This window comes from Onychomys torridus, chromosome 2 (genome assembly GCF_903995425.1).
Source record: "Onychomys torridus chromosome 2, mOncTor1.1, whole genome shotgun sequence".
Taxonomy (NCBI): Eukaryota; Metazoa; Chordata; class Mammalia; order Rodentia; family Cricetidae; genus Onychomys; species Onychomys torridus.
Window position 1 is genome coordinate 159,724,015 of NC_050444.1, and position 27,222 is coordinate 159,751,236.

Consider the following 27,222-nt stretch of genomic DNA (forward strand, 5'->3'; position numbering starts at 1 on the left):
ACATCTCTTATTATATAGTGAGTTCTAGGCCAACCCAAGCTTCATGAGAACCTTCTTAAAGAAGAACAAAGGAGCCGGGCGGTGGTGGCGCACGCCTTTAATACCAGCACCCGCGAGGCAGAGCCAGGCGGATCTCTGTGAGTTCAAGGCCAGCCTGGGGTACCAAGTGAGTTCCAGGAAAGGAGCAAAGCTACACAGGGAAACCCTGTCTCGAAAAGGAGAAGAAGAAGGAGAAGGAGGAGGAGGAGGAGGAGGAAGAGAAGGAGAAGGAAGGAGAAAGGAAAGGGGGAGAGGGAAGGAACAGAGAAAGGAGAGGAAATGGAACACCAAACAGAAGAGGAGAGAAAGAAAAGAAAAAAAGGAAAAGTGTTCTTAAACAGAGAGCCAGGAAAAGAAAATACGATGCAATGTTATGGAATGTTTAAGTATAGCTGTAAGAAAAAAGAACTAGGAAATTTTCTGTGTACTAAGATGCAAAGACCTACAAGATATACTGGGTTTTTTTGTTTGTTTCTTTGTTTGGAAACAGGGCTCAGGGCTGGAGAGTTCAGTGGCTAAGCACAATGGCTGACCTTACTGAGGACCTGGGTTCAGTTCCCAGAAGGCAGCTCACAACCACCTCTAAATACAGTTCCAGGGGATCTGGTGTCCTCTTCTGGCTTCTAAGGCACCAGGCACAAACATGGTGTTCATACATGCAGGAAGATCATGCAGGCAAAACACCCAGTCAATATGAAATCCAATAATACAAAGAACAAGGGCCTATGTACCCCAGGCCGTCCTGGAACTGGCAATGTAGCCCATAATGACCTTGAAATTCTGATCCAACCTTAAACTTTGTCCAATGCCCTGAATGCTGAGATTATAAACACTCACCCATACACTTGGTTTTGGGTGGTGCCAAGGATTATGCACACTAGGTAGATAATCTACCATCTGAGCTACATCCCAGTTCTATAATTTGCAGGCTGTTGTGAGCGATCAGATATGGGCACTGAACCCGAGTCCTCTGAAAGAAGCAAGTGCTCTCAACCAATGAGCCATCTTTCCACTCCTTGTTTCAAATTTTACACTTTAAATTAATGTTAGTGCTCTTTTTCAAACATTCATTTATGGGGGTGGTACACATGTGCTAGGTCAGAGGATAACTTGCAGGATTAGGGTGTCTCCATCCACCATGTGGGTTCTGGGGGGGTTAACTCAGGTCTTCAGGTCTGGTGGTAGTAAGTGCCTTTAACCCCGGTCCATCTTGCTGGCCCTCTCTTACTTTTTGACACAGCATCAAAAGTAGCCTGGAACTCAAGATCCCCTGCTTCAGTTGTTCAAGTGCCAGGATTACAGATGTGTAAGAATTTTTAAATAAGGTAAAGGCTCCCAATTAGTTAACACATTTTTAAATTACAAAACATGGATATACTTCTTATATATTAAATTGGAAAAATGTCAAATACACACACACACACACACACACACACACACACACACACACACTGACAGAGTTGAGAAACTGCCTGACACCATCTTGAAGGCAGGAGCCTTTCCTTGTGCTGCGCTGTTAAACTAGGTTTCCATTCACTGTAAGAGCTGAGTTGCTGTTTTCAGTCTGTTTCCTGGAGGCTGACCTGCCCCAACCCATGACCTTGACTTGTTTTTGAGAACACCCTGACCCTCCCTAACAACTCTCCCTAATTACATGGAGACCACATGGTGTCTTTTGAGATTTGTCTGTATTCCTTATTGTCCCATTGTCTTTCTTCTGCATGAAAGCTTATTCTTTCATTAAAACAAACAGTTCTTTGTTATACAGTTAATGTGTACTAAATTATTTTGGTCTTAAAGAAAGTATGTCTTCTAATGGGCAGTAGTGTCCTGTGGTAATATATTTGTAATCTAAGAAATAAACGTTGCCTGAAGATCAGAGGACAGAGCCAGCCACAGAGTTAGCCACAGAGGTCAGGCAGTGGAAGAACACACCTTTAATCCTAGCACCCAAGAGGCAGAGGCAGAGATCCATCTGGATTTCTGTGAGCTCAAGGCCACACTGGACTACTCGAGATTAATCCAGTAAAAGAGAAACAGAGCCAGGCAGTGGTGGCACACACTTTTAATTCCAGTACTTGGGATCACACACCTTTAATCCCAGCACTAGAAAGTTTGAGACAGGAAATGATATGGCAGGGCAGAGAAAGGAATATTAGGTAGGAAGAGACAGGAACTCTGGCTCTTTCAGGCTGAGGAGTTGGTGAGGTAAGAGGTGGTGAGTGTGGCTTGCTCTGCTTCTCTGATCTTTCAGCTTTCACCTTCATATCTGGCTCTGTTCTTAAGACCAATTAGGATTTGTGCAACAGTGTCCCATGCCTTCAATCCCAGCTCTTGGAGGGTATAAAGGCAGGGGGTCTCTGTGAGTTCGAGGCCAACCTGGTCTATAAAGCGAGTTCTAAAAAAGCTAGGACTATTACACTGAAGAACCCTGTCTTGAAAAAACAACAAAAAAGAAAATGAAAGAAGTATGTCTTGCACAAATCTCATTACATTTTAGTTGGCACTTCCCCAATTTATTTATTTGTTTATTTTTGGTGGTTTTTCCAAGACAGGGTTTCTCTGTGTGACAGCCTTGACTATCCTGAAACTTATAGAGACCTGCCTGTCTCTGTCTCCGGAGTGCTGGGATTAAAGGCATAGACCACTACTATACCCAGTGGCATATCTCCCATTTAATACCTAAGAAATGTATCAATGTTTTATAAAGAGTACTGCTGTAGTATAAGTTGTACTTTGGATTTTTGTTGTTGTTGTTTTTAATTTAAAAATGTAACTTTAAAATCTAATTGGGAACCTTTACCTTATTAACATATTTAGCTGCATTGTCATTAATAGCTCCACATGTTTCTCTTATTATTAATGTATTTTAATATTTTATTCAAATTCCTAATTCAAGCTATTTAGGAATTTTCAATGCTTATCACAACACCAATATTAAAAATAAAGATTACATAGAAAAGATGTGCATAAATTTCACTTGAGATTTTTTTTTTTTTTTTTTTTTAAGATTTATTTTTATGCTGGGTGGTGGTGGTGCACACCTTGAATACCAGCACTTGGGAGGCAGAGGCAGGCTTCAAAGTTACACAGAGAAAACCTGCTTCGAAAAACAAAAAAAAAACAACAAAAAATTTTTTTATATTGATGTTTGCCTGCGTGTACGTCTATACATCACGTGTGCGCCTGATGCTGGCAGAGCCCAGCATAGGGCATCATTTCCCCTGGAACTGGATTACAAGGAATTGTGAGCCATCACAATTCCCTGGAAGGGCAGCCAATGTTCTAACCACTCAGGCTTCTCTCTAGCCCAGACCTTAAATTCCTGATCCTCCAACCTCCACCTCCAGAGTGTTGGGATTACAGGCGTGCCCTTTCTGTGGTGCTGGGTATTTAGTCCATGACCTTCATGCATGTTGGGCATGTATCAACTGAGCTACACATCTACAGCCGGCATCTGCAGCTCCGGCGATTGCCTATTTAACAGCCTTTTTTTTTTTTTTTAAAGGATTTTGCTTTAAAACCTTTTAATTAAAGTAGCTTCTTGGTGATCCTCTCTCGAGAATGACCTCACAAGTAAGGCAATCTGGAGCAGTGAGAATAACTGATAACTTCCAAATGCATATCAAATTTTACAAAGGAGAAAGTAGGACTCCCTCCGTAATACGGTTCCCAGGATAGTATGTCTTCTGCAGTAATTGGAGGGCGTCAGACACTCAGCCCCTTCTCAGCATCACGTCCGGCGCGGTCCCTAACCTCTCTGCCCAGGTCTTCTAAGTCCAACGCAGTTTCTAGACCCGGGCCCTACACGGCCACAAGTCATACCGAGGGGAATCGTAGTAGCGACGTACCGGATGTGTGCGTGGAAGTGACCAAAATCAACTCACAACGGATTGGTTCTCCGGAATATTCCTAAGCTTCTTTCGCCTGCCACTGGCCCCCTGTTTTGTCTATTTGAACAATCCCCGCCCCGCCAGAAGCCGGTCCCGAAACTACACTTTTTCATGATTATTGGTGAATGTTCCTGCCCATCTTTGTTCTCGGCCAGCTGATTGGTTGTTGGGCTTGAGAGCCCGCCCTCCTCTCCCGGGCCCAGAGGACAGCGGGGAAGGCGGGTGGTGGGGCTGGGGGCCTGAAGCGGCGGTACCGGCTCAGGCGGCAGCAGCTGAGGCGGTGGCCGAAGCCGCGCGGTGAGTCTGGGGCCTGGAACCGAGCACTTGCGGCCGGCGGGATGTCCAGACTCACGGCCAGTCTGGTTCGTGCTGGGGGAGGCCCGGGAAGCCGCCCGTCTGGACCATGCAGCGTCTCCACACCAATCTCGCGACCGGGGCGGCTCGCACCGCGCCCTCGGGGAGACCCCCAGGTTGGCGGATCTGCTCCAGGCCTGCGTGGCGCCTTTAGGTCTCTTGCCCGGTCTCAGTCACCCCTCCAGAACCACTTACAGACGGTGGAGCCTGCCCCTGGGAGCTCCAGCCTCCTACACCGGGGTCAGCCCCCTACTCCGCACGGTGGAGACCTGTCGGGGACTCAGACCTCAGAGCTGAGCTGGGTTGCACCCTCCGAGCTCACGCAGTCTCCACCTCTCCCGTGTCCTCAACTTCATGTTTCCACCTTTCAACTTGAACTCCTCTAAGGCATGACCAAAACCTTTGGGATATGTGACTCCAAGTAGTTGCTTTGAATCCAGCCTGGGGCAGCTGGCTTGTAGGTAAACCCTGTAGTGACGCTCTAGTTACTTGCGTGAGAATAGAAATTCCGTGTCGGCCTCCTTCCAGCAGCAGCCTCGTGTGTGTACACACTCAGTAGTGGTTTCTTCTCCCGAAAAGGGTCCGGTTCCTTTTATAGTATCTTTTTTCTCAGCAGTGTAGTATTTGAAAGTTTTTCAAGACCATTTGTTCCCTCGGGTTTGTTTACCCATCTCCCAGAGCATGACCTTGAACTTCTCTGCCTCCTGCCTCCACCTCAGTGCTTGGGGCATCCTGCTTTGGTTATGAGGTGCTGGGGATTGAGCCCAGGCCTCTGTGTATAATTAGGCTGTGTCTCACAAACTCATTCAACACCGCGATGTTTCAGGATTTGCGTTTGTTTGTTTTTTTATTATAATCTGGCAGGATGGGTGTGTCTGTCACTTCCACGGAATTGTGGGCTAGCCCCCATTTTGTGAGGAGAGGACCACTTTCTTGTGGTCCCCCTGGATCGTAAACTCGTTGGGGGAAACAAACAGCACATAAGTGAGGAATGAGTGTTCTCTTGTAGCTCACAATTGTAGTAAGTTGCCCCTTCTGATCAGGGTGGATCTGTTTTAGACCTGCCTTCCCAACCCAGTGAATGCCTGTCCCTCATATGAAATGGTGTAGTACTTGTAGATATCCTTTCCTGTGTTTTAAATCATGTCTACGTTGCTTTTAAAATGAAATACAACATAAATGGTTGTTACACTGTATCATATAACAAATAATGATAAGAAAAGGAAACCTGTGTATGTTCAGTACAAACTAAGGGTTCCCCTGCCCCCTTGTTTCTTCCTTTTTAAATTTACATTTTTTAAATGTATTTATTATGTATACAATGTTCTGCCTGCATATATGGCTGCCAGCCAGAAAAGGGCACCAGATCTCATTATGGATGGTTGTGAGCCACCATGTTGTTGCTGGGAATTGAACTCAGGACCTTTGGAAGAGCAGTCAGTTCTCTTAACCGCTGAGCCATCTCTCCAGCCCAAATTTACATTTATTTAGCAGTGATGGCATACATGAAATGGTGTACATGTGGAAGTCAGAGGAACTTGTCGGAGTCCGTTCTCTTATACCTTGCGGGTCCCAGAGATCAAACTTAGTTATCAGTCTTGACAGCAAGCACCTTTACTCACTGAGGCATCTTGCTAGCTCTCCCATCCCCAGTGTATTCTATCCATATTTGGTAGAGTCTGCAGGTTCAGAACCCCTGATGAGAAGGGTACTGTGTGTAACTAGTACTACGCTCTACAGCAGCCCGCAGCTGCATGTAGCTGTTGAGCACTCGAGGTATGATGGTGGATTCAGACTGAGATAGAACACTAGATTTTGGAAGCTTGGTCTCAGAAAAGAATGGGGAGGATATCAGTAAGTTTATATACCAATAAAACATCAAGTGACAGCTTTTAGATTATTGGGTTGAGTACAGTATGGCAGTTTCACCTGTTTCTCTTTTAATTTGACTACTAAAAAGTTTAAAATTACTTAGAAGGGGGCTGGCCATATTCTAGGACTGAAGAGCACTTATTGCTCATCCAGCGGACCCCAGCTGGGTTCCCCGTGCCCATGTCAGGCAGCTCACAGCCACCTGTGACACCAGCTCCAGGGACTCTGATGTCTTTTTCTGGCCTTTGCAGGCATCTGCACACATGTGGCATACACTCAGACAGACATGCATAGTAAAAATAAAATTACTTACATGGCTTGTATTATATTCTGTTGGGCAGGGCTACTGAAGGGTAGTCATCGCTCTCCTTCAGCAGATGGAACTCTGGGAAAGGGAACATCTTGGTCTTAATTCCCTCTCTACCTCCCTACTTCTGGTCCCCGACCCTGAGCCATATCCACAGTAGTTTTAACAGTAAGCAAGAGCTGTGCGCGGCACTTGTGGAAAGACTTTAAGTACGTTAGGCACTGCCATCCTTCTCGTGTGGTGCCGTGGAAACTGAGGAATCTGAGTGTCTTCCTGAAGGTACATGTTTAACTTTGCAGCAGGATGCCAACCCAGGTGGAGAATTTTCTCTCCACAGTCTGCAGTCTGGCTCTCTAGAGTCCTGCACCTGTTGGGGGTGGATGGAAACCTGTGCTTGGAACTAAGGGCACAAACATGTAGTTTCTAGAGTACTTAGAGATGGGGTCAGGCCCAGGCTCAGGTGGTGGAGTGCTGGCCTGCACCCAAAAAGCCCTGTGTTGGAGCCCCAGCACTGGAAAAAGTAGATATGGTAGTACACTCCTGAAATCCCATCAGCCACACAGTGAGTCCAAAGTCATGCTGAGAATATGGGACTGGCTAAGAAACAAATGTAAAGGGGCCAGCAAGATGGAAAGCTCAGGGGCAGAGGTGCTTGGTGCCAAGACTGGCAGCCTGAGTTATCTCTGGGATCCGCATGGAGGAAGAAGAGAATTAACTCCTGCAAGTTGTCCTCTGACCTGTTACATGCTATGGTGCACACATGCACACACACACACACAAGTTTAACTTTTAAAAAGTTGAAAAGAATATTGAAAGATGTTCCTCTCTGAAGAATCTTAGGGCAAGATGCTCGGGACAGGTCCTGCCGTGGCCACCGCCAGCGCCGCCACATCTAGCAATGTGAGCGTTCTGCAGCAGTTTGCCAGTGGACTGAAGAGCAGGAATGAGGAGACCAGAGCCAAAGCGGCCAAGGAGCTCCAGCACTATGTCACCATGGAGCTCCGAGAGGTTGGTCTTGTGTGCTTCGGGGCCAATCCCTGTTGGGTACTGGGGCCGATGTGTCGTCGCTGGTTTAGCTTGTTGATGCGGCTCAGTGAGTGTTTGAGAGGACACCAGCTTTCATGTTCTTGGGCTCCTGTGCAGTGATTGCACACTGCTGTGATGTTGCTCATGTTTATGATCATAGTTTACCTGTTTGTTTTATTTTATATGATTCTCCACCCCACCCCCCCTTTCAATTCTTTCTATCTGTCACTGATTGGGATGGGTTTGGAGAGTTGATGGTCTTGGAACTTTCTAAACAGAGACCACAGTTGAGGTCAGACACTGACCTGTCTACCCTTGTCCCACTGGTATTAGGACGATGTTAAGACAAGCTGTTCTCTGCCATGAGTAGAGAATCAGTAAGTAGTTGCTAAATAAACATAGGATAAAAATAGGAGGTCATATGATCAGTTGCTTTTGGCTTTAAAGCTATGGAAATGGGCAATAGGTTTATCTTTGGTTTGGACTGTACCTGCCATCCCTCCTTCCTAATCTCTAGTTGCCGTCACCAGTGGGAAGGTAACAGAAAACTGTTCTGTGCACATCTTCCCTTGCAGATGAGTCAAGAGGAGTCCACCCGCTTCTATGATCAGTTGAACCATCACATTTTTGAACTAGTTTCCAGCTCAGATGCCAATGAGAGGAAAGGTGGCATCTTGGCCATCGGTAAGGACAGAGTTTCTGGTAGCAGCAACCATTAGGGACACAGGACAAGTCATCTTTATGTTCACTGTACCCCTGTCTGCACTTGCTAAAGGTGTAGTATCTAGTTCATCTTTATTTTAAGAGTTTTAAGGAGCCTGTAGTTTTCAGTGTGTGTGGACAAGTACTAATTCTAGTAGAAATCCTGGGATGCAGGCAAGACACATTCTTAGATGCAATAACTGAGTCTCGGAACTGGTTTGCCAGAGTTGAGCCTAGAAGCCAGTTTTCATTCCTGTGCCCCAGATTGCCTCTGGCAGGTCTGGTGTCACAACAGAACAGGATTTGTCACAGTGGGCCCACAAGTGCTAACGTAGAAATGGGTGCTATTTGCCTGAGGGCTAGCCAAAAATCCTTGACTTGTCACTCCATCTGAAGAGTTTTCTCTCTTGGAAAGGAGATATACAGATATGCTAAATTGAGGTCATTTTGATTTATGTACATAGTTCTTGCACAAAAATCCAATCTGCTGGTTCAAATGAAAAGCCGCCTTCTTATGAGTAGAAATCTATTGAGAATGGAGAAAGGCCCATTTGCCAGCATTCAGCTCCAGGTCACGTGCATGCCAGAACACACTACATGGTCACCTTTGCTTTCTTTTCTAGCCAGCCTCATAGGAGTGGAAGGTGGGAATTCCACCAGAATTGGCAGATTTGCCAACTACCTTCGGAACCTCCTCCCCTCAAGTGACCCAGTTGTCATGGAAATGGCATCCAAGGCCATTGGCCGCCTTGCTATGGCAGGGGACACTTTCACTGCTGAGTATGTGGAGTTTGAGGTGAAACGAGCCTTGGAATGGCTGGGTGCTGACCGCAACGAGGGCCGGAGACATGCAGCCGTGAGTGTCCAGAGGACGGAGCCCGGCCGGTGCTAGGGACCAGTGGGCCCTGTTTCGTGCTTTGCTTCCTTTAGAAGCCTGTCCTGGGAAAAAAAGAATTTCAGGTGTGAGGTGGGGGAGTCAGTCTGTTTGAGAACACTTTGGCAGTGGGTGCAGTGGGGTTGGAAGCACCCCCAGTTGCTTTCCAGTTGGTTCAAGGAAGTAGCACAGACACACCCTGGTGAATGGCTTTGTCATTCACAGCTTTGTAGTGTGACAGCCTTACTAAAGACACTAGTCTTCTCTGAAATGAAAAAAGTAACAAAATCGAATATCAACTGTGTTTTCAACCAGTAAGTCTTTATTGGCTGTAGTGGATTGCGGGCATGGTTCTCGGCTGTTGGTTAGTTAGTGTTGCAGCATCAGACACCTGCCTGTCCAGCGTGTGTTCAGATGGTGCTGGCATTCCGTGTTTGTTGGAGATGCTTGGTCGGTCTTCCTTTGCTTCTCCTGGCCCCAGGTGCTTCTCCTGGCCCCAGGCTTCCGCAGCCAGGAGGGTGAGGCTTTGCTCTCCCTTGCAGGGAGATGCTCTAGGGTGACAGGGGAGTGTCCTGAGAGAACAGAAGTCCTGATAGGAATAAGTTCTGTTTGTCCTCCTTCCCAGGTCCTCGTTCTCCGGGAGCTGGCCATCAGTGTCCCCACTTTCTTCTTCCAGCAAGTGCAGCCTTTCTTTGACAACATTTTTGTGGCTGTGTGGGACCCTAAGCAGGCCATTCGAGAGGGGGCTGTGGCTGCCCTCCGTGCCTGTCTGATTCTCACCACCCAGAGGGAACCGAAGGAGATGCAGAAGCCTCAGTGGTACAGGGTGAGGAGATGGGTCTATACTAGCCGCCAGCAAAACACTGTTGCTTGGAGAACTATGGCTGGCCAGAGCCTCATCACATTTGTTTGGGCCTGGACAGTCTTTCTGTTCACTGTGAATCAGTAGTTACTTTACTGCATTTTCTTAGTAAAGATACATTGGTAACCACACCATCATTTTATGCAATACTAAGAATGAAAACGTGTGAACACTGTGATTTAAGGCTTCTGGCTGTGGCGGCACACCTCTTTAATCCTAGCACTCTGGAGGCAGAGGCAGGCAAATCTCTGTGAGTTCAAGGCCAGCCTGGCCTACAGAGCAAGATCCAGGAGAGGTACCAAAACTACACAGAGAGACCCTGTCTTGAAAAACAAAACAACAACAACAGAAAAGAACTGGGGCCTGACCATGAACTTGAGGTCCTTCTGCCTCTACCTCCATAGTACTGGAGTTATAGGCATGAACCACCATGCCTACTTTTATGTCATGCTCAGCATTGAACCTAGAACTTTCTGCATGTTAGATAAGCACTGCTAACTGGACTATATCCCCAGCTTCTGGACCACATGTTTTGAAGTTTGATAATTGGCCAGGAAGTGGCTCACATCTTTTATCCCAGCACTTGGGAATCAGACAGGCAGGTCTCTTGAATTCAAGGCTATCCAGGTATACATAGTTAGACCCTGTCTCAAAAACAAAAGCAAATAATGTTTGATAATTGCAATTTTGCCAGCAGTGCCCATGTCATCTTTGCTTCAAAATATAATTAAACAACCAAGATTAAGTCCTGTAAACAAACAAAAAGAAAGACTTCAAGGCAAATCTGGGCTACCTGATGAAACACTGTTTCAAAACAAACAAAAAAGCATCAAAGTAATAGCTGGTATTTGCTGCCTTCATATCAGCAGCTGTTAAAATGTAGAAAATTGGGTCTGTGAGACAGTGAATACAGTTGCTACTAATTTGCAAAGGGATAGTTCCCTGTGCTCTAGTGTCCTGAGTCCTGTGCTGATAGCTGTTGCCAAGGAAATGTACTTCACAGGAGTCCTGAATATGGGAACCAGAGACCTGGCCTCCCTTTTTGCCTTTGCTGTGTGACATTGGACAAGTCACTTAATTCCTTTGGGCCTGTTTTATGTAGCTAGCTATCAGAGGTGATTTGCCTCAAAGGCATGTCAAGAGCATTGGCTCTAAATTAAACAAAAGAGCTTGTAAGTCAGTATTGATGCTCGATTCCAGTAAGCACTGAAATGCCTCTGAACCTCTGGTGGGGTGGGGGGGGGGGGCTGTGCTGTCTACCTTGAACCCTGGATAATAACAGCACTCTCTCTATTAGCACACATTTGAAGAAGCAGAGAAAGGGTTTGATGAGACCCTGGCGAAAGAGAAGGGCATGAACCGAGATGATCGAATCCACGGGGCCTTGCTAATCCTCAACGAGCTAGTCCGGATCAGCAGCATGGAGGGAGAGGTGAGGAACTGTGGGGAGCCCAGGATCCTGAGCTGATGTGTCAGCAGGCAAGGAAGGCCCTTGTCCTCTCAGGGCAGCAGATAAGATCATTTCAGGTGGCAGGAAGTCCTGTGAAAACCATGAAGCAGGCAGTAAGATCGTGGGTATGGGGTTGGAGGGCTGAGTGGAGGCTCAGGGTGAGAGCCACGTGATGCAAGTGAGGCTAGCAGCCGGCTGGGACCTATATTCTAGGCAGAGGCTTTGAGATGGGAGAGAGTTTGACATGGGAAGGATGGTTGGGATGTTGTGAACAAAGGAGAAAGAGGAGATGGTGTCAGAGAGGGAGTGGGGTCCAGTTAACAGGCCCACTGTCTGTGGTCAGAAGTTTCAGTCTAATTGCAGGCCCTGATGTCAGTGGGATGCACGTGGGAATCATGGCGTGTTGTGAATTTCTAACACCTCTGGCTGCTTGTGGGAACAAGTGTGTGGAGAGGTGGGAATGAAATCAGAGTTAGGAGTTGTTAAGTCAGTTAAGGTTAAAGTTGCTAAGGTGGAAGGATTTTGCAGCCTGTAAGAGAAAGCAGGAAGGGCTGGCTGAGTCCACATTGGCCTGAATGAACAGCAGAGAAGACGCACTAGATGTCTCTTGGTCTTTATGTGAGGCCATTTTGGGGTCCTTAAGCCAAAGTGGGTCATCAGAAGAGGCCTTTGTCACAAGCTACAGCATCCTTGCCTTCTGTCACTGGCCATAGCAGCCCCTGTGGCCATGGCGCAGGCTTGAGGACGGAACTCTAAGCAGCACCGAGGCCTGTTGGTCAGTTAGGCTCTTGTAGTTGAGGTCATAGTCTGGTGGCTGCCACAGGAGGCTCCTGGAATAGTCTGGCTGGCTTCAGTTATCTGTAGTGACACAGATACGAGGAGGCAGGATCAGGATGTGATGGAGTAAAACTCCATCCCTTAGACTTGCTGTGAGGCTCTGAGGTGTGGCATTTCACCCAGGGCACCCTGACCTCACAGACAGTGGATGGTTGGTACCAGCTGTGTGTTGTGTCAGGGATCCCATGGAAGATGTGTGGCTCCACTTCTGATACTGTGTGGTTCGGATAAGCTTCATGCTCCTCCCTTTGTACAGGGCCATTCCCCATTGTGCTGGACTTGAATGGTTTCTTTTTTGGGGTTTTCAAGACAGGGTTTCTCTGTGTAGCCCTGTCTGTCCTGTAACTCACTCCATAGACCAGACTGGCCTCGAACTCATAGAAGTCTGCCAGCCTCTATGAGATTAAAGGCACATGCCACCATGTCGATTTGAGAGGTCTCTAAACACATACGAAGTACGCAGCCCCTGACATCTGGTGGACATGGTGTAAATGGCAGCACTCTGAAAATCTCTCTGCCAGGTCCTGTTGTAGTTCAGACAGTCCCGGGACCTTTATCTCCTCCTAGTGAAACAAGGTGATGTCACCTAACACATAAAAGTGTCAGCACCAAGTGAAAAGGTCCTCACAAAGGTGCTTTGTGAGTTACAGGAAGCCTAAAACGTAAGGATTATATTCATTCTGTGTTCGCTCACTCACCGGGTATTGGTGGAGAGCCTAGTGTGTCCCAGCAGAGCTGAGAGCTAGAGCAAAGAGCAGTGAACCAAGCGGGCCACCTTCTAGCAGGGAAGACAGTACCCGTATAGATAAAACACATTCTGAACAATTGTACAGTGTTACTGTGCTGTGGAATGGAGAAAGCCCAGGGAGGTAAACAGAAAGCCATTCCAGGCAGCTGATGGACCAGTGTGAAGGCCCCAGTGCAAGAGCATGCTGCTATCAAAGATAGGGTTTCTCTGTATCTTTGGCTGTCCTGGAACTCACTCTGTGGAGGCTGATCTTGAACTCACAGAGATCCATCTGCCTGTACCTCCTGAGTGCTAGGACTAAAGACATGCACCACCACCACCTGGCTCTTTAACCAAACCTGGAGCTCAATGATTCACCAAGACTAGCTGCCCGGTGGTCTCTGGAGCTCCTGTCTTGGCCTCCCTGGCACCAGGTGTGCAGGTGTGTGTGCCCATGCCATGCTTGCTATATGGGTGCTGGGTATCTGAGCTCCAATTCCCCTGCTTGTGCAGGAAGCACTTTGCCGACTGAACCATCTTTTCCTTAATCCCCAGGAGTGACTTTTTACTCATGTGAGTTCTTTGAGAAAGGATTACCAGAGGGCAAAAGGCTGAAACCACAAGGTTAGTTAAGAGAGAACTGCAGAGCCATCAACCCTGCTCACTTGGCAGGTTCAAGTCCCTGCTGTCGGGGCTGACATTCTGAGTTCAGGGTCCCAGGACCAGATGGAGAGAACCAACTCACACAAGTTATTCTCTCTCCTCCACACACATACACAATGTAATAAAAGACGTTTGAAGAGGCCGTCTTGGCAGAGATTTTTTTTTTTTTTTTTTTAATATTTATTAGGTATATAATGTTCTGTCTGCATATATGCCTGCAGACCAGAAGAGGGCGCCATATCTCATTACAGATGGTTGTGAGCTGCCATGTGGTTGCTGGGATTTGAACTCAGGATCTCTTGGAAAAACAGCCAGTGCTCTTAACCACTGAGCCATCTCTCCAGCCCCGGCAGAGATTCTTGTAGCTATCCACAGAGCTGTGGCTGGGTTCTGTATTTGGATAGATTGGAAAGAAGAGAGGTCAAGGTGCTTGGTTTTGTAACTGGGAGAATGGAGTTCCTTTGCAGGATGAGGAGAAGGGATAGTTTTGAACATGTTAAGTTTGAGGTATATGTTGGGCATCTGTGTGACGTATTGAGTAGTTCCAGGGAGAAATGTAGTTAGGAGAAGTAAATGTGGGGGTCACCGCTAATTTAAGTCATGAGATTGGGCAAGAACTACACATGGCCTGGTGTAGATGGAAAGAGATAGGGTCTGCAGACCTTAAGTGGAAATGAGGAGGAGCCAGGCAGACGGGAGCAGCTGGGAAGACAGGCCAGAGAGTGTAAGGCTCAGCGGAAGTAGCAAGGATGGTCTCATGCAGAAGATCACAGTGTATCAGATGCTGCAAATAGTCTCGAGAGATGAGGACTAAGGGGAGGCCCTGGGATTTAACAGCAAAGAGCCTTCAATGACTCTGATAAGAGTAGCATGCCTTCCTGAAAAATGAAAATATGTATGCCAAGAAGAGCTGGAGACTGCTGGAGGACCAGTTGGGATGCATCCCTTCAATGTTGGATAGACCGCACTGTCGGGAACCTTATTTCACACCACCCCAGGATGAGAATTCTGAGAAAATGATTCACCTGAGTTTCTACTCAGCTTCGGGGAAAGAGATCAGAATGTTCTTCACAGGGTGCCAGTGTCAGGCTGTCTTCACTGCTCTCAATGCTCTCAATCTTCCTGAACCTGGCAGGGGATACTTGGACATAGGAACTCCAGGCTGGAGATTTCTTTCTTGCTCAGTTAACAATTCCCCCTACAGAGAGGGAAAGGGAGAGAGAGAGAGAGAGAGAGAGAGGGAGAGAGGGAGAGAGAGAAATAGATATCCATTCATTAACAACTTGTTAGTAAAAACTACAAAGTAAACTATCAGGGACAAGTGTTCTGATAAAAGTCACACTTGGCAAAGACTAAGCTTAATTGGTGATTGACAACAGCTGTAGGTTGTAAAAAGTTCTGGCTATCTCTTAAAGGGATAGCTGCAAAGGTTACAAAGAAAGAAATGAAACCAATGAGAGATTTAAGGAAAAGGCAAAGAATATGTATACTATTTTATGTGATTAATAATATCCAGATATGGTTAGTCAGTTAACAGCCTTTTTCTGTTACTCACCTGAATCTCAGGACCTGTATATAATTAGCCTACTGAGCCTAAAATATTGCATTGAAAACTGGTGTAGAAATAAATACAGTGTTAATTGCCATTTGAATCAGAGTAGGGGGTGCTGGTGGAGGAAGCTTAGGGCAACATAGGCGCTATTGCTCTCTTGAAGGACTCAGAAATACCAAGGCCAGACTCCTGCACTAGCACCTCTAGTTCACTATACTTCTTCTGAAGAGTTTTGATCTAACAAGGCCAGGCACCTGCAATTCTGCTCTGTGAGAGTTCTATGAAGACACTTTGGCCAATGGCTAAGGATGGAGAACAAGACTTCTAAATGTCTACAGTCCACATGGAACAATAGATCTAGTATGAAGCATATTTTAATATGTTTCTATTCATAAAAATTGTACATTAAATAAGAAACCATCTTCTAGACTATCCACAAATATGTGTGTTCATAAGATTGAGATGCGATCGTGAGATTGCATGTACACATAACATGGAAATGCATGGTAAATGGGGAGAATCATAGCTGTTATTGCACAAGAAGTTCATAAGAGACAGCCAGTTCATTCAAAAGACAATTACGGTCAAAAGACAGTAATTGATGGTTTCCTCTAACAGAACCTTAGTTCTGATAGGTTGACCTTCTGAACTCTAGTTGTCACTGCTGTATACTCTCATGGACTTTTGCTACCAGCAGCTCTCAATACTCAGTAAAAGGTGTTCTTTTACCTAACCGTAGAACAGGAATCCTCTGGTCCTCTGCAAGGCTCTAGGGAAGTGGTAGTCCAAGTGAAGAGTCACCCTTCCATGTTGCAGGTAGTTGCAGTCAGGGTTGGGCAAGTGGATTGCTCTGTAGACTCACTGTGCCCGGGGTAAAAGCTTCAAAATGACTCTTTCCTTCCCTGCTCATGTCTAGCGTCTTCGAGAAGAGATGGAAGAAATCACCCAGCAGCAGCTGGTACATGACAAGTACTGCAAAGACCTGATGGGCTTTGGAACAAAGCCTCGGCACATCACCCCCTTCACCAGTTTCCAGGCTGTGCAGCCCCAGCAGTCAAATGCCTTGGTGGGACTGCTGGGGTACAGCTCCCACCAAGGCCTCATGGGGTTTGGGGCTTCCCCCAGCCCTACCAAGTCGACTCTGGTGGAAAGCCGCTGTTGCCGAGACTTGATGGAAGAGAAGTTTGATCAGGTAAATGGCAAAAGGCCTTTTCCTTTTTCCCCAAGCCCCGCACCTTCCTCTCCTCTGCCAACCCTGTGTCCTTCCTCTCTCAGGTGTGCCAGTGGGTGCTGAAATGCAGGAGCAGCAAGAACTCACTGATCCAAATGACAATCCTTAATCTGTTGCCCCGCTTGGCTGCATTCCGACCTTCTGCCTTCACAGGTGAGGCTATCCTTTGAAGACATCCCCTCTTTAAGGACGGAAGCGGTGGTCCCCAAGAGTCAAGTCTGCCTCTCTTGAAACATGGTGGCTAGTCTCTGGTCACTTTGCCCCGTCCAGCTTCTCCGTTTTCTATTTAGAGACCTAGTCCCAATTGAAATGGTGGTCCACATGTGTGATCCCAGCACCTGGAGGCAGAGGCAGACAAATAAGGAGTTCAGAGCCATCCTTGGCCATGTAGTGAGTTTGAGACCAGCCTGCACTACATGTACCCTCTCTCAGGAAAAAAACAAAAATAATCACAGTGTGTAGTGGAAGGTCACTTCTAGGCCAGGTCATTGCACTAAGCACACATAACTTCTTGTGTTGGGTGTGGTGTCTCATAACTACATCACAAGCCTTCGGAGGCTGAGGTGGGGGACCATCTAAAGCTTAAGGCCAGCCTGGGCTGCAGAGTGAAGTCAACAGAAGGGCACTTCAGGTCCATACTGTCAGCAGTGCCCGTCTGGGGCAGAGTGGGTTTCTCCATGGTGATCACAGAGCATCCTCACCACCTGTAAGAAAGAATTGTAGGTGATTTAGAGCAGTTTCCACAGGTGATGGACAGTGTATTTCCAGATGCTGTGCTGTCCGCAGTGGTCACTGGGTTGCAGGCTGTCAGGTCTCACCTAGCTCAGATACAGGCCTTCCTATGGGGCCTTCTCCAGTGTTCTGGCTGGAGACATTTTCTTTCCCTTTCCACCACAGTCCTCAGCTGTAGGAAGCTTGGGTGATGGACTTGGTGTGAATCCTGCATCAGTCTGTAACTGAAGTTTGGGACAGGTTATTGACCTTTGTGGGTCTCCACTTCCTGACTAGTGGAGAATAAAATGATAATCCCTGCCTCCCAGAATGAACAGCATGAATGCTTAAGCACCTCCCGTAGTGCCTGGCACAGAGTAAGCCTCAGTAGGCGGAAACCATTATTAGATGATTATTGCCTTCTGGAGTTACTGCAGATCGATTTTGGAAATGAGGAGGTCACATGGTAATACTCTAGCTGCCTGTTTGTATTTAATGTCCCTCCATTGCCTCTTACTTGGGTGAGAGTGAGACCTTGTCTTTGTATTTCTCTGTGGCATGCTGCCGTGTTTAGTAGCATTCAGAACCAAGTAAGGCCTAGTGGTATAAAGGGAGAGTCAGCCTGACCTCGGCATGTGCTGTCCCAGCATGGATTCTCCCATGCCATCCAGGCCAGATAAAGCCATTGAGAGTGGAGGTGTCCAAATGGTGAGGTGTCAAACAGACTAGGTCTGACAAGTACAGTGTGTTCGTAAGGACCAAACTGTCACATAAACTTGCTGAACCAAAGAGAAACGATAGAATGAAAATCACCCATAACTTTTGAAATTTTTCCTTCTGCGTTCCTGGTACCAGCAGCTCTTCTCTTTCCTGATGACCGGACACACCGCGGTCAGTAGAGCTTTAAATGGTCTTGGGTTGAAAGTCTGTGGTTCAAAAGAAACTTAACAGCTAGGCCAAATTTGATCAAAGTCTGGCATGCTGTTGAAACAGTTACCATGGTGCATAGGGTGTGGGGGCCGCCTGCCTAGCAACAGGATACAAAGACAGGGGCCCTGTGTGTATTCTTTTGATGTAGGCTTGTTGTTTTATTGAACATCACATTAAAATACATCAGTGAAATTCAGTCTGGAGAGCCACCATAATTGCACACCTCCATGCTGAAGCGCCTATTATTAAAACTCACAGTACGGAAGTCATTGCCTAAATTTCCCAATGGTAGAAGCTCTGGGAATAGCAAAAATGCCCTGAAAATAAAATTTAAAAGAGCAAAATACAAGCTGGGCATAATAACACAAATAAGTCAGAACATTACCCCAAGGGTCCATGAGATGGCTCAGTGGTGAGGACACTGGCTTCTGTGCCTGAGGACCATCATTGGTGGCAGAGAAGGAGCCAAAGACGAAAATCAGGAAATCCCTTTGTTCCAAAGACAAACATTCCAGCACAAAGTACCCAAGAACACCTGCTCTTGCATGCTACTGATTAAAGAAACATAATGAAGGTGCAGGTGCTTTCCAGATCACATTCTTAAATCTCACTCTAATGTATCTACAGTAAAAACCTCCAGGAAGCAGCTGAGAGATCTCCAGGCCTACACTGAATGAAAGGGCCCATTAACTGCAAATAATATTTCATATTACTTCCATTGTCATTACACTGTCAGGTTAGAGTAATCTCTTTGGTGGTTTTTGTTTTTTTTAGTTTCTCGAAATAGGTTTCTCTGTGTAACTGCCCTGGCTGTCCTGGAACTCACTTTGTAGACCAGACTGGCCTCGATCGAACTCAGAGATCCACCTACCTCTGCCTCCCAGGTGCTGGGATTATAGGCATGCACCACAATTGCCTGACTTACTTTGGATTTTGGTATTAAAAAGAATTATTTTATGTGTCTGGGTGTCTTGGCTGCATGTATGTCTGTGTGCTACATGAGTGCCTGGTGCCTGTGGAGGGAGAAAATGGTGTTAGATCCCCTGACACTGGAATTACAGATGGTTGTGAACCAAGGTGTAAGTGCTGGGAGTTGAAGTCAGGGTGTTTCAGCCCTTAGCCTTTTTTTTTTTTTTTTTTTTTTTTTTGAGACAGGGCCTCACCTTGAACTCACAGAGATCCACCAACTTCTGCCTCTCAAGTGCTGGCCCCTTAGCAGATTTTTTTTTTTTTTTTTTTAGGTTTTTTTGAGACAGAGTTTCTCTGTGTATCTCTGGCTGTCCTGGAATTCACTCTATAGACCAGGCTGGCCTCGAACTCACAGAGATCCGCCTGCCTCTGCTTCCTGAGTGTTGGGATTAGCCACCACCATCCAGCTTCCCCCTTAGCAGTTTTTGAACAGGAGCATGTACTCTTCCCCCAGAGGAATACTAATGGAGCATCCAGCAAGATGGCTCAGCAAAAATGGTGCTTGCCACTAACCCTGGTGACCCACATGGTCCAAGGAAAGAACCCATTCCACGAGCTATCCTATGGCTTCCAAATGCACATTGGCAAATATACTGCAACACACCCACATGCATACAAATATAATTACAAAAGAATTGGACTAAGGGTGACAACTGTATGGTGCTCTCCTGAGGATGCCCTCTTTGCTTTTACTTCTTTTTTTTTTTAATTAAAGATTTATTTAATAAATATGTATACAGTGTTCTGCCTGCAGGCCAGAAGAGGACGCCAGATCTCATTAGATATGGTTGTGAGCCACCATGTGGTTGCTGGGAATTGAACTCAGGTCCTGTGGAAGAACAGCCAGTGCTCTTAATTGCTAAGCCATGTCTCTGGGCCTGCTTTTACTTTTTAAAGGAAAGACAAAAGATGTTTCTTATTCCAGAAGACATACCTGAGGAGTGATTGCCAAGTGTAAAATGTCTTATAAGATTTATCCTTTAAATTCTTAGAATCTTTCCACTGGGCTGCCTTAAGTTAAATTTGAGTGCTGTACAGGGACTCTGACCTGGCCATGGGATCTGTCTTCTCTGTACCAGATACCCAGTACCTCCAGGATACCATGAACCATGTCCTGAGCTGTGTCAAGAAGGAGAAGGAGCGGACCGCAGCGTTCCAGGCCCTCGGGCTGCTTTCTGTGGCAGTGAGGTCCGAGTTTAAGGTCTACTTGCCCCGTGTACTTGACATCATCCGAGCAGCGCTGCCTCCAAAGGACTTTGCCCACAAGTAAGCATCTCTGGTAGGGTTTCACCTTGTACTCAGTTCAGCTGGAGAGTAAGCGTCCCCCGTCCACTTGCCAGCTTAGGCCGTTCCGCAGGTGGGTGTACTCTGAGGCACGACAGGCAAAGGGCTCCTCACATGAGCTGTGTTCTTCAGCTGCAGTGACTGTCTACGTAGTTAGAAAGCGGGGAACCCAGAACTTGTTGAATGTCAGGGCATCCTCCAGGCTGGGTCTTTTCTCTGGCATTCAAGTCTTATGTTGATAGAGCCCTTGTGGAGGGATCCCTGACTCGAACCGAAGGGATCAGATGGTCATCTTTTCCCTTAGTGTTAAAGTGTGACAAGTCATCCACCACTGACTGTATGAGCAAGACCTCTGGCATCTCACCGGGTAGAGAGCCAGGCAGCCCTAGAAGTCAGTGTCAAAGGCATTGCGCTTTCACGTTTCCCTGTGTGTGTGTTAGCAAGGGCTGCCCTGCAGATTCCAAAGCCACCTGTCCTGAAACCCAGCGTTCTCCTCATAGGGAGACATTTCTTCCTGTGGGATACCTATGCACTACCATCTGGTTCCTGGGAGCACACCTCAGTTTGCTTCTCAACTAAGTACTTTGGTCAGCCCCCTATTAAGTGTGAAGCCTCTTCCTGAATTCAGAGAAAGCCCTTCTGTAAGACATAGTACTGCCATCTGCTGGCGCAGTGTTTTAAATACACACCCACAGTGACTGCGTCCAGTAGAATTTTGCCTTGTAATCTTTACACTCACTTGTGGCCGGTGCTGTCTAAATAACCTGCCCTCCTGGCCCCAACGTGTCTTTGAGGTGGGACATTATGAATGTTTTTATGTCTAAAGTAGTCATTCTGTTTCTCTACAGGAGGCAGAAAGCCGTGCAGGTGGATGCCACAGTATTCACGTGCATCAGCATGCTGGCACGAGCCATGGGGCCAGGCATCCAGCAGGACATCAAGGAGCTGCTGGAGCCCATGTTGGCCGTGGGCCTGAGGTATGTGCCAGAGGCCTGTGGCCACCCAGCCTCAGGAATGGGTCTGGCTTAGAAGAGAGAGGCAGGTTATTCGGATATTAAATTGGATGGGCAGGCTAGCATAGGCCAAACACACAAGTTGGTTAGGAAACCTAGCTTCATCACTAGGTCCTGTGTGATCTTGATTCAGTTGCTTCTCTGAGCCTCAGATTTCTTGTCTGAAAAGAACAGTTTATGCTGTCTAGGATAGTTGTAGGGATTAGGGGAAAGAGTTCAGGAAATAGCCACTAGCTCAAGGCCTGGCGTATAGGGAGTATTTGGTAAGTGTAATGGCTGCAGTTGGTATTATTACCGGGGAGACTGGCTAGCCTCCCAGAATGTCATTCCCTCCCCTGTATGGAGGATGGTCTCTGCTTCCTGGTCATTGACTGAGACTCTGTCTCTGGTGGCTAAATTATATTGTGTAAGGTCTTTGGTAAAAGACATAAATGTGTAGATTATTCTAAAATCTGAGACAAGGCCAAGGTAGTTCAGCACTTACGAGACTAAGCAGTGATGGTGCCCGGTCCTCCTGACCAGAGCAGACTGCGCCACGCCCCGGCCGCATTATGCCTGCTTCTCTCCTCCACAGTCCTGCTCTCACTGCTGTGCTCTACGACCTGAGCCGGCAGATTCCGCAGCTGAAGAAAGATATCCAGGATGGGCTTCTGAAGATGCTGTCCCTGGTCCTTATGCACAAACCCCTCCGGCACCCAGGCATGCCCAAGGGCCTGGCCCACCAGCTGGCTTCCCCCGGCCTCACCACCCTCCCTGAGGCCAGCGACGTGGCCAGCATTACTCTTGCCCTTCGAACCCTTGGCAGCTTTGAATTTGAAGGTAAGACCTTACAGTGGCCCAAGTGTCGGGGTACTGTGGCCCTGAGGAAGGGTGGGGGTATCTAGACTCCTGGGTCTTTAGAGTCGTTACCACAGAGCACTAGATGCATAGTGGCCCTTCCTTCCCAGGCTTTACCTGTCTAATTCCTACCTGTGCTTTGTTGCATGATGTGTTTGGGTCAGATGGTGTTCAGAAGAAGCATGCATTGCTTCAGAAAAATAACACATCAGAGGTAGAAAACTCAGCTCCTCCTCACTGACTGCAGCCGGGAGGGGAATTATTGCTTTCAAATGTATGGCAGGGGTTTCTGGATATCTTATTCTTGTGATGCTGTGATGTTCTGTGTGGTTGAGTTTGGAATTCTGTCCCAGCAGCAGGGTTCATTCTCTTCCCTTTTCCTTTGCGCCCAGGCCACTCTCTGACCCAGTTTGTCCGCCACTGTGCGGATCATTTCCTGAACAGTGAGCACAAGGAGATCCGCATGGAGGCTGCCCGCACCTGCTCCCGTCTGCTCACACCCTCCATCCACCTCCTCAGTGGCCACGCCCATGTGGTTAGCCAGACAGCAGTGCAAGTGGTGGCAGATGTGCTCAGCAAGCTGCTTGTGGTAGGGATAACAGACCCTGGTGAGTCTTTTGACGGAGCAGGCCTGGGGGTCCTGGAGCTTAAGAGGTTTGCATGGTCTCTAGAGAGCGTCAGCAGACCCTGGTGAGTCTTTTGACGGAGCAGGCCTGGGGGTCCTGGAGCTTGCATGGTCTCTAGAGAGCATCAGCAGACCCTGGTGAGTCTTATGACAGAGCAGGCCTGGAGGTCCTGGAGCTTAAGGGGTTTGCATGGTCTCTAGAGAGCGTCGTCAGCATCAGTAATTTCATGTTTAGTCATTTCTCTGCTAAGGCATTAGGATTGGCTTCTCCAGCCTGTAGGTGTAAGATAATCTGTTTTTTACTTAATTTCTCTTTATTCCTATGAATAGATTAAAGTGGGGGGTGAGGGAGCAGAAGATTGGATGGAGGAGTGTTTTGGAGTTTGCTCAATAGGGCAGTGGTTCTCAACATGTGGGTTCTCAACCATTTGGGTTGGATTATCCTTTCACAGGGGTCACCTAAGACCATCGGGAAAACACAAATATTTACATTATGATTCATAACAGCAAAGTTGCAGTTATGAAGTAGCAGTGAAAATAGTTTTATGGTTGGGGGTGAGTACCGCCTGAGGAACTGTATCAAAGGGTCGCAGCATTAGGAAGGCTGAGAACCGCTGGGCTAGGGTGATAGCAGTGGAGGTAGACACTGGGAAGGGGATGGAGAGATGGGACCCTAAAGAGGTGTTTAAAGACTTGTTTGCTCCTGCAGACCCTGATATCCGCTACTGTGTCTTGGCATCCTTGGATGAGCGCTTTGATGCCCACCTGGCCCAGGCAGAAAACTTACAGGCTCTGTTTGTGGCTCTGAATGACCAGGTCTTTGAGATCCGAGAGCTGGCTATCTGCACTGTGGGCCGACTCAGTAGCATGAACCCAGCCTTTGTCATGCCTTTCCTGCGCAAGATGCTTATCCAGGTAATGGGGTGACAGGCAGCAAGGATATAGGATCTCCACAGTGAGTCAAGAAGGAAGTGTTGAGGACAGGGACCGGGAAGAGAGATGGAGCTACCTGACCAAGTCATGTTTGGCACCAAGAGTCCACATTTCCCAGCTTTGAGTTCAGTTCAAGTGTGAGCTTCTTTGCAGCATGATGTGAGGCCTGCTTGGTCCCAGACTAACCTCGCAGGCAGCTCATCTGTCTTTGTGGCAGGTCCCCAGTGAACCAGCATCCTGACTCCCTGCATCTGCTGCAGGGTCTCAGGCTTCCCGTTCATTCCTGCCTTCTGTTCCCCGTTTCTTGCTAATGGTAGCCAGGCACAGAGGCTGTCTGCCTTAACCTGTGGGCATGATTCCACATGATCCTGTGGTCATTGCGCTTGGTCAGGCGTCACTGGCTTTCATTAAGTCATGTAATGTCTTGGTCCTCTGGAGAGATCCAGGTGGCCTTTCTGCTGCAGTCTAGGTCCTTGACTTTGTCTTCACTTTCTTCCTTGGCCCCTGTGAACAATTCCTGTTCCAGTTCCTCCCTTCTTGGTATGTCCTCCCGCATCTTTTGAAATAGATGTGATGCATGTGGAACTTAAACACAGAATTTCGGTATGTGCAACTCACTCTAGGAGAGTGTCATTTATTTGCCACAGTTAACCGTGGCTGCAGATGCAATCATCCATTGACAAATTAGAAACTTGTACTTTGTTGACACTTCCATTTTCAGCCTCATGACTTCCTGCTTTAGCTGCAGGCCCATGTCGGGGAGTGCCTGTTGCTTCGAATCTTAAGATACCTAAGGCTCCGGGAAGGAAGCAGCCATTGCTGAGCCCGCCAGCTCAGACTGTGCTAAGTTTCACATGGAAATATCTCGTAATGAGATCATGGGTTTGTTCATTCAGCAGGACTTAATGCTGCACATCTGCTCTGTTCCATGTAGAGCTGCATGCTGGTAGTGTGTCGGTGAACAAGCCAGATACAGTTCTTGTCCTTGGAAAGCTCATACTCAGCCGACAAGCCAGCTCATTTTCCTGATGCTGGAGAATATGAAACGCCATCAGATGAATTGACCATGTGCTGAACTTAACCCACGAAACTTAAAAAATAAATACATAAAAGTTTTAAAAATATTTATCTATACTCTATGGGGGATTTAAACCAGGGCCTTTTATGTATAGGGAAAATGCTATCACTGAACGATACCCCTAGCCTTAAACTCTGAAGTAAGGAAAAATGGTTTGGGTATAGATTGTTCCACATTGAATTGTGCATCTTTGTGTATCGGTGAGTGCCTTGGCCTTTCCCGGTCTGCGGTCTGGTCACTGGGTGCTGGTGGATATCACAGTGGTACAGATGGCTCGGACTCTAGCTTGGTCCCCACTACACCTGCTGGTTGTCCTCTGCTCTCTGGGGCACAGTCCCTGCAGCCAGCCCGCATCCCACGGGTCCTTTCTTGTATTGCTAACTCCTTACTGCTGTCTCCTGTCACTGGAGAAAACAGGCTGTTGAGGGAATACAGAATCAGTTAGCAAGTCAGCAACTAAGCAAAATGTCTTCATTCCCTGCAGACCGTCTGCTGGACCCCTGATGAACTGGGCTTTGTGGTGTTCATCTCAAGCATGCTTACATTTCCTCCCCTCAGCCACACCCAGAAGTCTGTCTGGATCGCCAGTGTCCACTTGATCTTGAGGTCACTGCTGTGCTAGTGTTTGGGGGTGTGAGAACAAGCCTGGCCGCTCTGTTCAGTGATGCCTCAGTTGGCCCTCTAGCGTTTCCTTCATCTAGACCACAGTGTCCGGGTCAGCTGTGGAGGTCTAGCTCTCCCTTTCTCTTTCACAGCTCTTCTAACACGCCTTTGATTCCTTTGCCATTATTTATAGACTCTCTCGGTGATTTTGTCTGGATAGAGGGTTTTCCCTGGAGCCTTCTCTGCAGTCCCTTGTCTGGAAAACTTCTCACAGCTCTAACGGGTGCTCCTTCTCCAGGACCGCAGGACTTTGTACTGCTGTGGCAGGAGAAGGAACAGCCAGGGCTGTTCAGTACCTTACAGACCCCCGTGCTTGCTGAGTGTGCAGTAGAGACTTGATCCAGTGTGGAAGTCAGGTTCCTTCTCTAGTTCCTGACACATTTCCCTTTACACAGTTCTCTCAGGTTTCCTCTGCTATCGTGTGTCATCTTTCTTCCCTACAGATTTTGACAGAACTGGAGCACAGTGGCATTGGGAGAATCAAGGAGCAGAGTGCCCGTATGCTGGGGCACCTGGTCTCCAATGCCCCCCGACTCATCCGCCCCTATATGGAGCCTATCCTGAAGGTACAGCACAGCAGAGGGCCAGACTGGTATCTGCCTTACCTCTGTGTTTAGGAGATGGGGGTGCTTCAGCACGGCTACACTGAACCGATTCGATCATTCCTCTGGTCCAGGCTTGGGAACAAGGGCTACACTTAGCACCTTAGAGAGTTCCAAGAAGCTCACTAGTTGTGGGAAAGAGTTTTCTTTGGTGCTTAGGCTCATCGTCAGCTGGGCTTAGAAAGGAGAAGTGGGTAAATAGCATGTGCACTTTCCCTAAATGAAGAAAAGTGAGCTGTAACACATGAACACAGCCTCGGGTGAGAAGATGGTATTCATGTGAAGTTTTTATGTCTAACACATACGCCACTGGAGGGATGTAGGCAGGCAGTTAAAAGGACATGAGAAACATCTTCAAATCGTGGTGCCTCCTGGAACATACACTGAGCTTGTGTGTGCTTTAGAGAAAAGCTGGAAATCCACAGTCCAGAAACTCCTAGGTTCATAAAGCCTAGGGATAACTTATGTGTGACCTAGAGGGTCCTTGGAGGGCTCTTGTTTTGTTTGTTTGTTTTCTGGTGTTAGGGATGGAACCCAGAGCTTTGTATGTGTACTTGGGAGGTGTGCTGCCCTCTAGGGGTAAGATAGCAAGCACTCCTATAGATTCCAGTCCACACGTTTTCTCGTACCTTCTTCTGTAGGCTTTAATTTTGAAACTGAAAGATCCAGACCCCGATCCAAACCCGGGAGTGATCAATAACGTATTGGCTACAATAGGAGAACTGGCTCAGGTGAGGGGACTACTGCTTTTCCATGGGTGGAAGGAAACTCAGCCCTGGGGGAAGTCAGAGTATTCTTCTTTTCCTCTTTGTTCTGTGTCTGGTTTTGTTTGTTTGTTCTTATTTTCATTTAGAGACAGGGTCCCACTGTGTTGCCCAGGCTGGCCTCAAACTCAGTGTTCCTCGTGCCTCACCTTCTAGAGTTCTTACAGGTGTGAACCACCCTACCCTCCCAAAGAATGTCTTCATGCCATGATCTTTCATCCTGCCTGCCATTGTCTTTTCATTTTGCAGGTCAGTGGCCTAGAAATGAGAAAGTGGGTTGATGAGCTCTTTATTATCATCATGGACATGCTCCAGGACTCTTCTCTGCTGGCCAAAAGGCAGGTGAGTACTGCTGTTGGCTGAGTGAGCAGGCAGTCCCATGGGACCAGGGACCAGGAACCGGTTCCTCTCTCTGTTCATTGTA

The 27,222-nt window shown here is 47.4% G+C and overlaps 1 protein-coding gene across 1 annotated transcript in view; it reads left to right on the top strand.

Annotated features, from left to right (window-relative positions):
* The first annotated feature begins 4,125 nt into the window (after positions 1-4,125).
* Positions 4,126-27,222, top strand: part of Mtor (mechanistic target of rapamycin kinase) — a 115,000-nt gene continuing 91,903 nt past the window's right edge. Inside the window, exons 1-16 of the mRNA XM_036179965.1 lie at positions 4,126-4,229; positions 7,298-7,473; positions 8,067-8,175; positions 8,817-9,049; positions 9,693-9,893; positions 11,227-11,361; positions 16,075-16,350; positions 16,434-16,542; positions 20,079-20,265; positions 21,132-21,260; positions 21,871-22,115; positions 22,526-22,741; positions 23,468-23,673; positions 25,876-25,998; positions 26,676-26,765; positions 27,048-27,140. Coding sequence (XP_036035858.1) covers positions 7,312-7,473; positions 8,067-8,175; positions 8,817-9,049; positions 9,693-9,893; positions 11,227-11,361; positions 16,075-16,350; positions 16,434-16,542; positions 20,079-20,265; positions 21,132-21,260; positions 21,871-22,115; positions 22,526-22,741; positions 23,468-23,673; positions 25,876-25,998; positions 26,676-26,765; positions 27,048-27,140 — 2,514 coding nt within the window. The 5' untranslated portion in view covers positions 4,126-4,229; positions 7,298-7,311. The remainder of the gene's footprint in view (positions 4,230-7,297; positions 7,474-8,066; positions 8,176-8,816; positions 9,050-9,692; positions 9,894-11,226; positions 11,362-16,074; positions 16,351-16,433; positions 16,543-20,078; positions 20,266-21,131; positions 21,261-21,870; positions 22,116-22,525; positions 22,742-23,467; positions 23,674-25,875; positions 25,999-26,675; positions 26,766-27,047; positions 27,141-27,222) is intronic.